Consider the following 15,377-nt stretch of genomic DNA (forward strand, 5'->3'; position numbering starts at 1 on the left):
ACAGAAAGCAGATTGATATATAACATACATGTCACAATAAAATATTTACAGAAGATATAACTTTTAATAAAGGCTTTACTCTGAAAGGTAAAGGTTTTTAAAGACTTAAGGTCTTTTATAATGTACTTTAAATAGTATTTGTTTGATATATATTCAACTTGTAAATAAACAATTTTATATAAAACATGCATATATTTACTGTACACGTACACACACACACACACACACGCACACACACACACACACACACACACGCACGCACACACGCACACACACACACACACACACACACACACACACACACACACACACACACACACACACAACTATCATAGTGATTGGCATAATGCATTCCCCAATCCCTTACCCTAACCTTAACCATCAAACCTAAATGCCTAACAATAACCCTGATTCTAACACTAACCTAAGAACCAGGTCTTAAACCTCAAACGGTCCATTGTAAAAATGGTGACTGGTCAAAATGTCTGTTTAAAATGGTCCTCACAAAAGGTAAAAGTACAGGTACACAAACACATACACACTTATATATATATATATAATTTATACATAAATATCGACACATACACATACATATATATAAATAAGAGTAACATATATGCCCACACACGCGCGCGCGCGCACTCTCACACACACAGCTGATCAAGGGTTAAAGTGTGTTGGGCAGTGATATCGGATCCAGTTCGTAATGATTGAGTTCGGCTGTGGCTCAGACACACGGCGTTTTACCTGTTTGTCTCAAGCTTGATTTCCGCTGGTTGGTTTCATGTCGTCACTAATATGTGGACGCTGCAGCTGAGAGGTGTCACCGGAGGAAAACAGACGCCAGTAGTGCGTCGTCCCGTCGGCTCCTCAGGACGCTGCGTCATGGCGACACAGGCGAAGACTTCAGTCGTTTCCTGACCGGAGTTAGTGAGACTTGAGTGGAGCTGACCGCGGATACACGTGTAAGTACGACATGTCTGAGTATTCTGTGTCAATGGGGAGAAAGTGGGCATGTTTCGTCTCCCGTGGACATTTCCTGTTAGTGTCAGTCTCACCTGGGCGCGCAGGTGAGGCACCTGTAGCCTCTACAGCCTCTACAGCAGCATGTAGTGTTGACTGACTTGTCTGTGTGAAGCCTGGCTGCTGCAGTCAGCCATGCTGAAACACTTTCACTGTGAAATAACAAACAGCAACATCTGAGCCTTTCTCTCTCTTCTCTTCCAGTAGGGTGGAGGACAGTGTCTCCTATGTACCAGCATAGTGTCTCTAACAGAGGTGGCCCCATATAAAATGGAGGAGCTGGCTCTGATGACACTGCTGGAGTGTCCTCTGTGTCTTGAGCAGCTAGATGTGTCAGCCAAGGTCCTGCCCTGCCAGCACACTTTCTGTGCCCCCTGCCTGCAGAGGTACGAGGTGGCCCACTCCCAGCTGCTCTGCCCAGAGTGCGGTGCCCCTGCCCCGGCCAGGACGGTGGAGGAGCTCCCTGCGAACCTCCTGCTCGTGCGGCTCCTGGAGGGGCTCCAAGGCTCAATGGGGCCCAACGGCAGACAGACTGCCCGCTATGCATGGTCCTCGTTCAGGGGCGGCTCTGTATTGAGGGATGGTCAGCAGCAACAGGAGGCTCAACACAGAGAGATGCAAGGTCACAGTGAGGTCAGTGCAAGACCCCGACCTAATCATCTGCATATCTGTAATAAGTCCAGTTTGGGTGTCGTTTAGCAACAGTATATGATTGTTAGGATGTTCTTTAAACAAAAATAAATTGGTTTCATTCGGTCGTGAGATAAAAGCCTGTTCACAACAAACTCAGACTTTCCATAAAGCCTAACTGGGTCTGTGGTAGTGCTAATCAGAGGTTAGCTGGTTAGATTTCAGTATCCCCCATTCGGCATGCGGAAGATACTGAACCCCGAATTGTACCTGATGGTTTTGCCGACACTGTGCGAGTGATGTGTGTTATGAATGCACTGTATAAATGTATGTATGAATGGGTGAATAGCAAAAAACTACTTTGAGCGCTTTGAGTGACTACACAGACCATTTAATATTTATCATCTGCCATTAGTTATGCACTTTGTGGAATCAGGCTTATGTATCTTATCTATGACCTGTTGAATTGCTTTCTCACCACAGTGTTTCCAGCTAACTTAAGTATTCTTTTTTCTTAAGTGTTAAGCTTCACTCACAAATGAAGCTGGAAGGTATCAGAATGTTTCCTCTGGTGAAGTGAGCCTAAAGTGATGACATTCCCTCGAACCTCCAGGAGGAGTGCGTGTCATTATTTTAACTTCAGACGGAGTACGACTTACCACTGACATCATAGATGATAAAGGGAACCCCCCCCCCCCTCCCCTCTCTTCCTCACTGACAACCAGCAACCACCACATCGGTCCACAGCATTAACTATCACGATAAAGGTCTCATTATTATTTCTGTTAACTTTAAAGACAGATTTTTGTTGAAGGTTGTGGTTTTAAACTTATCACCCTGTGACCTGATTTAAAATCTCCCAGGTGACGAGAAACACAGAGAGCTGCCTTCTCAGTGTGTCTCCGTATAAACTGCTCAGAGCACTCATGAGTTTATTTGAAATGTGCAGCTCGAGTTCAGACGCAGTTCAAAAATCTGAAAACAGAGTCTGTGATGATTCTGGCATTTTCCATGTGAAATACAGAAACGCGCAGTTCAAACATGTTGTGGTGTGGTTTGTTCCAGCTTCACCAGAACTGTCAATTTTACTGTGTTCATCTTTAAATGACCTCTAACAAAGAGATATGCAAAGTAATGAACTCTGAGAAATATGAGCTTTGCCTGACAGTGACAGGGAAAGGTGTGTTATTGTTTATATTTCAGATTATTAAAATACGGTATAGTCTTTGGAAAAGGTCTATTTCGGCTTAAAGCTAGGGTTGGTAATCCGGGAAAATTTAGCAATACCTGCTTACACTTGGCAAAAAAGGCAGCCCACCTCCTTCCTTCGTCCCTCTTGTCAAAGTTATGCCACAGTATAATACTAAAGTTAAAACTATAAATCATCTTAGGGGACAAGCACGTATCTTATTATCTGCATATCCAGATCAGAACATAAAAAAGATGCAGAGGTATTTGAGTGAAACCTGTAACACGTTTGTTCCCGAGTTTATTACAGATTTATATCCCTGTCCTCTCTCTTGTTCACCAGACACCTCTGCACAGAACCTGGTCACAGTTTGGCACAGTTTAAGTAAAAGGACGTTATAAATAGGAGTGTTTCACCCACTGTCGAAGACAATTATCTTGTTCTTCAAAAGGGAGTGCAGCCTAGAGGGCCTTTATATCCACTAATCCATAAGGTCCTCAGAAATAAGATTTTAGTAAAAATAACTTCATCTTGCAGTATGTGATTTTTCTTTTTGTCTGTTCCCAGCTAGCTAACAGAGCTTCCACGCGAAGCCAGCGTGATGATGGCTCAGGAAAGCCGGCCTTGGCGCCTGGCAACGGTTTCACCCCGAAACACAAAGCGGATGAAAAATGGCACCAAGTAAACGCTGGAGACGGCAGCGGTTTGTCTGTGACTGCCAGCGCACAGCAGGCCGTCACCCCGGTGCCTCAGCTGCAGCCCCTCCAGCAGCACCCCCAGCCACTGGTTCTCTGCAGGGCGCTGTACAACTTCAATCCAGAAGACGTGAATCTGGAGGACAGTAAATATTGTCTCAGCTTCTTAAAGGTCTGACCCTCAAACTGTAGACTTAATGTAACAGGAAACTCTTGATCTTTTTAAATTAGTAGCAACTACTTCCGACTCTTAGATAAAGAAGAATACAAATCAGTATGCAGCTACTACACAGTTAGTAAAATAAGTGTTGCTGTTGTTAAGGACTTCATCTAGTAACGATGCAGCAGAATATGAGTGCATGGCTAACTACCAATTTCCTGCAGAAACCTTAACTAGCCTTGAGGACCACCGCTAGTTCTAAAATATCCTGTCATAAATGATTTTGATTATGTGTTTACAAAAATAATATAGAACACGTCACTATTGAAGATCTTTATTATTATTTAATATTTTATCAGAAGTTTATAAAATGTTACACGTGACCTCTTTATATGTTTGATTTTGTTTGAGAGACTGGCCTTTAATTGTACTTCAGTAAACGTGTAAAATGATTGACTAAAATGTCGTCAACTAAACGTATAAGAACCACGTACGTTTTTCTATTCGAGGAAAAGTAAGCAAAGTAAAAGTTCTTTTAAAGTGTAGCCTAGTCTCAAAGCAAAGTTTCACTGCATCATTATGGCTGAGTGTGCTGTTGAAGCCGGGGGTCTAATGTTACTTGCCTGCTCTGATTGGATCAATCAACCAATCTCCCCTTTCGTTATTGACTACTTTTAAAAATAAAAAAAACGGTTTGAACTTGTAATACAAAGCCTTGTCAAAATGTAGTGCAGTAGAAAGTCCAGATATTTGCTCAAATATGTAGTGGAGTAAAAGTGCAAACAACCTTAAAATAAAACTACATAAATAAAGGACCTTTTTGCTGTGAGGAAACAGTGCTAAACACTGAACCACTGTGCCTCAAATAATGAATTACCTATTGGATTGGTTGCAGATTCATTTTTTTTTTTATTGATATTTTGCAGCTCTAAAATATCCAGCTATTGCAGTTTCTTGAATTCTAAAACTAATTGATCTTTTCTGGTTAATAACATTTTGAGTGCTGGAAAGAACATCGGCCCATGGGAGTTTTTTTTATTGATGAATGAAAGATACATTTAGTCATTTTTAATAGAAGTCATCTTATATTAGAAACACATTTTGAATATCAGATGTCCTTATCAGATCAGCATATTTTCTCCTTGCTCCAATATTAAAGAAATTGTATCTTAATTCAGCCACAATCTTGTTTTTTCGGACATGAACTTGCAGTGAACTGATTTTGTGTCGCACAAAAAGTTCCCAGTTGTACAAACACATAGTGGTGGAAGCTTTTTTGTTCTTCTGAATGTTAAGAGAGACTTGTGTGGCCGGAGGTTCAGATCTTTGTTGCAGTGGGTTGACTAACCCTGAAGGATTTCTGAGGCAGTTATATAAGGGCTTCAATACTTGTGTGCTCTCCATTAAAGCACACTTGAGCTCGCCTCTTTTTCTTTTTTTAAATGCAGATGGTCAGATGGTTTTTTTAAGAGCGAGCCTGGCTGCAGAAAGGACTGGGCCTGCAGATACGTAGAGCGCTGGGAGAGAAAGGGAGGGAGAAACACGGGGCTCTGAGAGTTTTCCGAGTTGAGTGCTCCTCACTCTCCAGGGCGAGGACACTCTGTCATGGCCACCTGGCAATCTTTGTCTTATTATTCCTCCCGATGGTCTCTCTGCCTGTTCTCACCTTTTCACAACTTTCTCTAAGTTGAGTTCATTACTTATTTCTGGTTTACAGGGCGACATCCTGACTGTCATCAGGCGGCTGGATGAGCACTGGATTGAAGCCAAGCTCGGGGACAAAGTTGGAATTTGCCCTCAGCAGTTTACAGAGGTGAGAACATTTATTCTTTTACAACCTTCCTTTGTAGTTGGAGAGCAGGTTGTGGCCTTCTCAGAGTGATCAAGTTTGACACTTGCTGTTTTGCACTGTGATGGTGTCTCTCTTTTAATGAACTGAACCACAGACATCTTCGCTGGATGTAATTTATTCCAGGTCACTGCCAGGGCAATACCTGAGTTTTCACTGAAATCTTTGATTCAGCCCTAAATGTTACTCTTGCGCTGCCAAGTGCGGAGGCAGAGAGCTAATCTGTGAAACCCTGCTGCGTCTGCAGCTGCTCATTAGTCTGTGACTATGTGGCTTACTCAGGTCTGCAGTGCTTGCTTTGCTCGCTTGGCTGTCATTTGTTTTCCTCTGTACTTTCTGCCTCCAGGAATTAACTTCATCCATGCCGGGGAAACTCCATTTGTTCCAACAGTGGCAACATGTGCTGCCTCATGCACTTCTTGTTCACTTCTCTCACTTGTCATCAGTAGTTTTCCCTTAAAATGTCCCCCACTCCCATGAGTCCTATCCTCCTCTCATGCCTCCTTTCATATCCAGCTCACAACATTTCTTTTCCTAAAGCCCCGCCTCAGTGATGCTCTTCATCTTTATCTTCCTCCATACTCTATTCTTTCACCCTCTACTTTCATCCTCTCCTCTATCCTTCCCGAGCCCGCCTCTCCTCGTGTCGTGCAGTCAGGCGTGAAGACGGTAATGCTTTCTCTGCTTGGGTGGCATAACAGCACATCACTGTGGGGAGTGAAAGCATTAACCCCACCATGCCTGTCTGTGTGTGCAGCTCCTCTCTCAGCACCAGTCAACCCGTCCTGGCTTATTGGCTGGTACTTATCCTGCTGTCTGCCTGTCTGTCCAGCGAGTAGTGGTGGTGAGTGGAGTGGTGATAAGTGGGTGTGTTTAGACAGACGTTTGGCTGCTCAGCAGGAGCAGAGGTTGACAGGCACTGGTAGGAGTGAGTTGGAGAGGATTTTCTTGACTGAGGATTGACTTCTCTGTGTGTTAGGATTTATCCAGATTTTCACCGTGGCTTCTCCTTATGAATTCATCTCTTTCAGCCAATCCCTGTGGCTGCCAAGCAGCTAGAGGGAAAGAGTCGGCGGGCGAGTGACTCAGCAGATTCTCGCTATCGTTCTGGTAAAGGGGACAAAGACAAGGCCACTGACGCAGCCAACAGGACCGGCCATTACGGAGTCCTTCAAGTCTCAGCTAAGACGCCCGTCATCAATGCTCTGCCCCTCTCCAGCCAGCGGAAACAGCCCACGGCCGGCAGCAGCCACTTACACCAGACGACCAACATCAGCACCATCAACGGCTTCAACCTTCAGGGTCAGCCACACCAGCTCTCTGGGCCCTCTGCTGCCCGGGGCCACTCTCACCCCTCCAGAGTGAACTCTCATCGAATAAGACGCCACTCTGAACCCACGCACAGACACCTGTTACACGTGAGTCACATGCAAACATATCTGTCCCAAAGCATTCTACACTGATGTGATCAAGTCGTTTATTTGTATCTTTGTTAGATTCCTCTTCCGTAACCTTTGAGCTGATCCATGTAGGGCTTTGTTGTGTCTGCGGTTATTTCATTTAACAGAAGACATGTGGTTAGCAAGAGGCCCAGTGGTTTTGTCTGAGGTAATAGATGTTTGTGTGAGTCACGTAGGGATCAAGTTGTCCTCAGGGTCACAGGGAGGGAGTCATGACTCTAAGCTTACGGAATGAATGAAAGAGTGGCATCGCCCTTGTGTTTTGGTCGTTACATGGTAGGTGGATCTCATTAGGACAATACAGATGTGGAGAGGGGCTGGATATGAGAGGAGTGAGGAAAGGAGGTAAGTGAACTGAAACCTTGAAAGGTCCTTAATCATCAGTTCTGGGACATAAGCCAGGCTTTTCCCTCAGAGATGAATAACAGACAAACAGGGTGTGTGTCTTGGCCTATTGGTTTTTTTCTTTTTTTTTTAAGGGTAGAGAGTTGTAGGAAGCTTGTACTTCTCACTGTCTGTCTGTGGAACGCATCTCTCACAAACCGTTCATCGAATCAGCTTCACACTTGCCGTGATTATTGTAAATTGTGTGACGAAGTGCAGTGCTGAGTTTTGTGTAATTTGGACATGCAAATGTTCAATATTATTGAAATTTGAATAAACAGGGGAGTCGCAGTCTGTAGCAGTCAGTGGGGACAGGGCAGTGTGCATTCAACCTGCAGATCGAGTTGTACTTGTCTTCTTGTACGTCCTTAGATATTCTCGGCAGTGTTTGAAAACTGATTTTGATAATCAGATTATTCTGATTTAACCATGCTGGACTGATCTGGACATTAACGGACATTGTGGGTGACAATTTCCGTCATGACAACAACGATAAAGGCACACTTTCCCTTAAGCAAGTTGTCTACAAAGTAAAAGCATGTTTTGTTGCTGCAATGCTATCTATCGAGCTGAATTACAGGGCTTTTATTTTTGAAAAGTTGTTGAAAATGCACTCATTATCTACTCACCAGTATGACGAGGGAAGAGTGGGGGAAGTGTTTGAGTCCACAAAACACTTTAGGAGATTAAGAGGTAAACATCATTGCAGCCAAATCCAATACAATTGAAGTAAATGGCGATCGATTATACAAATGTCAAAAAAAAAAAAAGAGAAAAAAAAAATTCCTGTTTAATCCAAATGTCCGTAAGCCCGACTTATATATTCAAGGTAAAGATCATTTACACCATGTTTTGAGCCTTAATGTCTGCTGTTATCCTCAGCCTGGAGCCAAGTTTGAGGTGGACTAACTCATGAAAATAAAACAGGCACTGCACTTGTATTCTTAGACTACACAAGGTAAATCTTCAGTGAAAAGAGTAAAGCTCATTTATTTATAAAAGAATGACAAGTGTTCAAGTGTATAACAAAGAGGACCATTTAAAACACTTATATTAACCTCTAGGAAGCACGATACCACCGGAAAAACCGAGCTCACCGTTACCTGGTTAATGAATCATTACCTTAACAGTAGAGTCATGAACAAACTTTCTCTCTGACCAGAATTAAGGAACATACGGGCCTGAGGACAGCCTGCTAAATAAAGAATCCACTCTTTGAAACTTGCTGCATATTTGATAGGACTGCAGCACATGAGAAGACGATGGAGGGATGATGAAAGTCACCGAGGGACAATTTCGTCCATTATTTTGTATTATCCTAAATCAGGCAAGAGTTGCCTGATTTTGCCAGAGTTTAGTGGCAGAGGACAAATCAGCTAAACATGACAATGGGAAAGCAACATGGTACAGTACTGTAAGAGAACACAGTGTAAAATGCTATAAGATAATTCACTGATTTAGTCACTTTTTAAAGTTTAAAGTTCTTGATAAATTCATTTCATATCACAGTTTATATAAATAGAGCTGGGAGTCCTGCGAAATCCAGTCAGAGCCAGCGAGTGTCTGAGTGCAGTGTCAACATGAAAGTCTCTTCAAGGTTTAATTATACAGTGTAACCTGCTGCCAAGTGCCCCGCCTCTGAGACAATTATCTGTTATGTTTCATTTCAGATTTCACTGCTCTACCCCACAGTCACACAGTACATTTCAGAGCGTCAACATGCTAGACCTATGCTGCAGTTTGCAGAAAAACCAAGAGAGGAAGGGAGGAACAGGAGACTGAGAAAAATACGGAAATGGGAGAGATAAGAGGGGAAGAGGAAAAGGTGAGAGGGAATGTTGAAAACAATTATGGCCCAGACCTGAGAGGAGAAACACAAAAGCAACATTTGTGAGCTGCGAAAAGGCAAAGCAGAAGTAGGAAGAAGGAGGAGGAGAGACCAGGGAGTGGGAGGCTTGGAGGGTCCCTCAGTGTGTCTGCTTATCTCTCTCATACTGACGATGATGAGTCACTGGTGAAGTTGCTTACATAACGGACCTCTCTCTCTCTCTCTCCCCCCCCCCTGCCTTCAAACTCCTTCCTCTTCACTAAGCAGTTAAAACTCACTTTCCCATCAGGCACATGAGCCGGGCACTTTCCATTTTTTAAGAATCATAGGGCTCTGTCCCCCAACCCGACGCTCAAGCTCCCCACTGACCAGAGCCACGCAGCGTGCAGGCTATTCTTAGTGTCGCGTTCCATCAACCCTCACCTCTGGCTCGGCCGTCTTTACAGAGAGGTGCAGCTTCCCACCAACTGTGGATGAAATAATGCGTATTAGTGTGACTAATGGCATGCTTATGTAAGAGCAGAATTTAGCATGGAAATGAGCCAACAGCAAAAAGAAAACATCCTCAGATGCAACAGAGGGGAGTTGTTTCACTGGTACATTAGGACACCAGTTAGCATTTTTACATTACGCTTATTTTTGAAACATCAACAATTGAAGCCTGGGAATTGACTGTATAATAGAGCTGAAATAATTCTAGGATTAATTGATGGGAAGTGTAAGAAGGTGGGATTTGATTAGATAATAATAAACTTTATTAATAGAGCACTTTTCAGAAATACACATTACAAAGTGCTCTACAATGCGGCAAAGGTGTCCACAAATCTTTACTTAAACAGGAAAGACTTCCAAACTTGAGGAGCCACAACCCGGAGTTTCCAATCAGTCATTGAGGTCTTGATATTCATCAGACAACAGCCTCCTTATACTCAGGAGTGTGATGTTGACGCCACCGTGAGGGCTGTGTGAGTCAGGATTTAATCTGAAACAAACTGTCAGACTTTGTGTTTGTGATTCAGTGCAGGCCTGTTCTGTGAGCCTAGTGCTGATATGCAACAGAGATTGTTGGTATTGTGTCATTTGCATCAGAGCTCCAGCCAACAGCAATCTGACCACACGTCTAATTTGTGTTCGAGTGGTGTGTTTGTCTGTGGGTGTGGCATTAACGTCGGTTATTAATGCACATGGCACATTTTCACTTTGGGTTCTTCTCCCAGCCATAATACTGGTTATCCTAAAAAAACGTATGTATCATATCAACCTCGGAGGTTATATATTTGCTTGAAGTTATTCTTGTAGTTGTTTATTTCATCGTGGCTGATTTATTTATATTACTTTGAACACTTCGGGTTTCCATAGGATTATGTGAAGGTGCTGGCTGAGTGCTCTGATTAGCAGCAACAGTAATATTCTGTTAAGCAGATTATTTATTGCAGCAGGAACATGTCAACAGTTTAAACCAAATAACACTTTATTCACTGCATGAACAATAGTAGAGTAACTGTATGTAAATACAGCCACAGCCACTACAGGGTGATGGTGCCAGGCCATCTCCAGCCTGATACAGTTAAAGTGTTGTGTCTTTGTAGCTGATGAAAACCTTAACCAAGTAGAGAGAAAAGGACACAATAATTAAACACATGCAAAACAAATCATGTTATGCTTTTTTCTTGTTGTATTATACAACATTGTTTAATGAATGGCTGTGCTCCCCTCTTAAAAGAGAGTGGTCAAAAGTCACATATGGATGTTAGATACTTTGTCGCCTTTCCCTCCAAAAAGTGATACAGAAAATCCAGAGTGGACCGCGGGCAATTCCCTGCTTTGCAAATCGTGTTGGAAAACCCTCTGACGCTCACCCATCCCTCTCCCCTGTGTGACGTGAAGCTGGTATGTCTTCAGGACATACTATATGCATCCCAACTGTATCCCTCTTTACTTCTGCCCCACAGCACATCCTTTGACAGGAGAGACTCTGAGACTTACAGTGTTGGCCGCATCCTAATTATGGCTCTTTGTGTTTCTCTTGAGTTACAGTGTGAATGCAGTGCAGCTTAATGGTGAGAGAGCGGTGGGATCCATGGGATATACAGCACTGTTTATAGAGGGAACCCCAGGCCCACAGGCCAGCATTAATACTTTAAGTAGCAGTTGAGTGCTATAGTGCTGAAAATAGCAGCGAGCATCTGTGGACGTCACTGAGGAGGTATAACATTTCCACCTCTCTGTAATGATGACAATAAGAACACCTTATGTGTCTGGGTTTGTTTGGACAGATGAGTAAATAATAATTAGAGATCTCACTGAAAAGCCCTCTTCAGTTCAGGTAATGAAGTCGTTGGGTATTAAAACTTCATGCTGTGTCATTAACGGCTGTGAGACACACCTTAGTGTTACTCCCTGCTGTGGCTGGCTGAACCAGGCCTGACTCACTGCCTGCTGACTTCAAGCCAGTCACAGCTTGATAGCGCAAATTAAGTCGGTTATTGTGTGTTTTGTTTTTTTTATGTATGTTTTTACTGTTACTGGCTGACAATGTATTTCTAAACAGCATTTCAGGAGTGATTTCAAAGAAAATAACGAGAAAACATAAACAGTGAGAATACATATAATTCCAGGAAGCAGGATGTAAATGTTGAGTGAATGGTTGGACGAGAAATCTAACCAAGTTTTTATTATTCAATTTTGCACATACATTCATATGATGAATGAGGGACTTTGGTGACCTCCTCTCCTCTAATTTGAGTTAAATGCGGGACATATTTTGGTTTTAGATGAACATCATGGATATTTGGAACATATTGAATTGATTTCAAGAAGTTTCCATGTTCGGGTCCCGGTTCAGCAGAGGTCCTATCTGTTAGGGTTTCCTCCAGGTACTTTGGCTTCCTCCCAGAGACCAAAGACATGCAGGTTGGAGTCAAGTTGACTGGAGACTCTTAATTAACTGTAGGTGAGAATAGGAGCGGGAGAGGTTGTTTGTCTCTGTAAGTTGAACCTGCAAAAAGCTGGAACCTTGACCAGGGTGAACCGAGCCTCGCCCCCCAGCAACGCTCAAAGGATAAGCTGTATGGTTCATGGATGGCTGGAGGGATTTCCATGAAATTTTGTACACTGGTTAAATTGTCAGACATTAATCCAAAGGTTAAGATTGTAATAGCCGCAAAACTGTACTACTCCACTACTTTGGTTTGTGAACAGAATGAATTATACCACATGGCTGTATGACTCTTGTTTCCATATCATTTATCATGTATCATGCAAATATGATGATGATTTTGAATCCATACCATTACAGAGTAAGAAGATGACCAGTGAGACTCCACCCACCATCTCTATGGCTCTGCTAAACCCCCAGATGTCCTCGGCCTCTGCAGACAGTAAAAACTCCTCCACGCAGCAGCTTTCCATCAGTGTGTGAGTCACTGTTTCAAACTGCATATTAATTGTATGATAATGTGGGGTCATGCAAAAAGGAACAAACATTCATATAATGCAGAAAAAGAGAGCTAAATATGAAAATATGTTATTATACGCTATCGAGATACAGTTAACGGAGACAACTCTTCTGTTTGACCCCCTCAGGTGTGCTGTCCTGTACTCCTACAAACCACGGCGGCCAGAGGAGCTGGAGCTGAGGAAAGGAGAGATGGTGGGAGTGTACGGAAAGTTCAAAGAAGGCTGGCTGCGAGGGTTATCGCTCAGGACGGGCAAAGTGGGTATTTTGCCCAGCAACTACATCTCGCCTGTGCTTAGGTGAGAGACGGTGGGAGCTGAATGACATTTGGACTCAGACCGGGATTTGACGTGGGCAAGACGACATGTCATCGAGCACAAAGTTTTCCATGAAATATATCGGTGTATAACAAAGGCTGGTGCTTGATTCAAAGAAACTTTCCAAATTGTATTTTTCTCACTGCAGAACGTCAGCCAGACTCCTGGAGACCAAAGCAGCTACTGCTTCCTTACAGTACAACACGGTAGCTGCAAGGAAACCGACTGCTGCCAAGAATCCTGCTGTAGTCCTTGCTCTTGATAGGGTGAACACTGATGGAGCAATACACTCAACAGGACAGGTTCCATCTGTAACAAATGGAGCACAGCATGCAACGTCATCCACAGGCGCTGGAAAACCGTCCTTCTATGGTCGCTCCCAAGGTTGGGACACTGTGAGGCGTATCTTTAACCCTCATAGAGGTGAGTGTTAAACAACATCATTTGTCTTTTGATTTCTTAATTCTGTCACTAGGTTATTAGAGAATTTCTTTTTTTAATTTGTTTTGTTTTGTTTTTCAGGATCAAACCACTTCTCCACTTTGAATGTCCTGTCCAACACACAGCACTTTGCACAAGTTCAAGCATCTGGCTACTCACCTGCCATGCAGAGGAAGAAAAACAGCAGCATCCTGTCCAGCTCTGGCAGAGCCATGGGCTGGCTGACTGAGCCGCTAGCGCCCTCTGCTGCTGGAGTCCTGAAGAACAGGGACTTCACCACTACACAAGAGGCACCAGCTCAGCATGATAGACCGCAAACCGTTGGGCCTCAGTCCATTTTAGTCAGACCTGCCTCACACAAGAACAATACAGAGAAGGTAATGTCATACTGCTGATCTCTGTGCATACAGTCTTGAACTCTTACTCTTTATTTGATCACTCTTAAACATGTTTACATTCTTACAGTAAATATTTCTGTTTCTAGCCTGCAAAGTCAGTGCGCTTCCTCACAGATGAAGACTCCCCTACTCCAAGGCTTCGAACCTCCTCCTGGTCCTCAGGCTATCAGGTCCCCACCAACTCCCGGTCGGGCCCCCCTCCCTTAGAAGTTTGGGCCCCATCGCTCACCCTGGGAAGAGATGGACCAGGGATCATTCTCAAGGAAGGAAAAGCTCCTGTTCTCCGGAAGGGCCTTGAAACAGCCATGTCAGAGCTGAATTCTAACCCACAAAAAACAATGTCATCACAACACTCCCTGTCAGCTGCATCAGCTCAGTTTAGCCCCAGCAGGTGTGTTTGCCCGTGATTATCAGACAGACTAAGTAGACTTGACATTTTATTATTTATTTAATGAACTGAAAAATATATTATTATTTTTTTCTTCAGACACAGAGTAACCACAACGCATTTGGCCCATACAGACTCAGAATTCAGTCTGCTCCAAGGAGAGCTCGTCCTTCTCCACAGACCTCGCCCAGACGGACGGATTCTGGTTACTCAGGAGAGCAACGGGCAGACGGGGCTATTCCACAGCAGTGTTCTTCAAGCCTTAGAGAGGCTCAGCTGACTGTGTAGAACAACTGTTGTAGTAAATATTTCTATACTCTATATGTTCAAGCGGCCAAACAACTTGAGTGACCTGGCGAACTGTGAGATGCGAGCTGAGTTTAAAAGGTTAAGGCTGCTAAATGACAATTGTTTTTGTTTTGTTTTGAGTACATATGAGAGTATATGGTTAAATATTCCAGAGGTATATTTAGTGTCCTTCAGCGTGTGTACATGTTTGTGACACATACCTTTGCACAAAAACCCATCTAATGACTGTTCCTTGTTTGATACTTATGTTACATACATTGGTGAGTGCCTTTGTTAAAACGCACACAGTAGACAAATTATATTTAAATATATTTAGAGATATTATGATGTAAAATATCTGTAACGCTTATGTTAGAATAAACTCCCAGAACAGTAGCAGTTTGATGTCTTCTGTCATGTGTGTAATGTAATTCTTTGGTTAAAATAACAACTTCCCATGTCACATACAAAAATGATCCTCCTTATCCATAAATCCATATTTAATGCCGTAACGTGTTTGTTGTTTACCTTTGTGTCGTGAATAGCCCACACAGCTATGCTATGTTCACCTCCACATGTTGTCTTTTGGTATCTCACATGCTCTGCATAATAATAATAAATGCAGTGATACTTCTACTACTAAAAAAAAAACCAATTCATATAAGAGAACACAGTTGAACAATTTTGCCACGCCCATTGTAAATACCTCCAGAATACGTAAATTATCACCACTTAGACATTTTCTGTAATTTTGGTAAGAATTTGATCATGTTAAAGCCCTGAAAAGGCCAATTCATTTGCCTATAAATAAATTAAAAAAAATCCTTACAATTTCAATAGGGCCTCACTGTCTGTCAGTACCTGTCAGTG

General features: G+C 43.0%; 1 protein-coding gene across 3 annotated transcripts; it reads left to right on the forward strand.

Moving 5' to 3' along the window:
* Positions 1-669: 669 nt before the first annotated feature.
* On the forward strand, positions 670-15,031 carry sh3rf2 (SH3 domain containing ring finger 2). 3 transcript variants are annotated; one of them, XM_062394465.1, is made up of 12 exons: positions 670-965; positions 1,228-1,656; positions 3,410-3,709; positions 5,415-5,510; positions 6,304-6,390; positions 6,578-6,964; positions 12,517-12,635; positions 12,804-12,974; positions 13,141-13,415; positions 13,515-13,810; positions 13,918-14,222; positions 14,354-15,031. In XM_062394465.1, exons 2-12 carry the CDS (start codon positions 1,294-1,296, stop codon positions 14,505-14,507), a joined length of 2,553 nt encoding a protein of 850 aa, XP_062250449.1. In that variant the 5' UTR covers positions 670-965; positions 1,228-1,293; the 3' UTR covers positions 14,508-15,031. The 3 variants fall into 3 exon arrangements, with proteins under 3 accessions (XP_062250449.1, XP_062250448.1, XP_062250450.1); XM_062394464.1 differs by having other exon boundaries at positions 676-965; positions 14,319-15,025; XM_062394466.1 differs by lacking the exon at positions 6,304-6,390 and having other exon boundaries at positions 677-965; positions 14,319-15,023.
* Positions 15,032-15,377: the final 346 nt, after the last annotated feature.

Source organism: Platichthys flesus, chromosome 8 (genome assembly GCF_949316205.1).
Source record: "Platichthys flesus chromosome 8, fPlaFle2.1, whole genome shotgun sequence".
In the NCBI taxonomy this organism is placed as follows: Eukaryota; Metazoa; Chordata; class Actinopteri; order Pleuronectiformes; family Pleuronectidae; genus Platichthys; species Platichthys flesus.

Coding starts and splice junctions, on each gene's coding strand:
- sh3rf2 (XM_062394464.1), top strand. CDS start 1,294: ATGGAGGAGCTGGCTCTGATGACACTGCTGGAGTGTCCTCTGTGTCTT. Junction 12,636..12,803: donor CAGCAGCTTTCCATCAGTGT/GTGAGTCACTGT, acceptor TGACCCCCTCAG/GTGTGCTGTCCTGTACTCCT. Junction 14,223..14,318: donor GCTCAGTTTAGCCCCAGCAG/GTGTGTTTGCCC, acceptor TTTTTTCTTCAG/ACACAGAGTAACCACAACGC.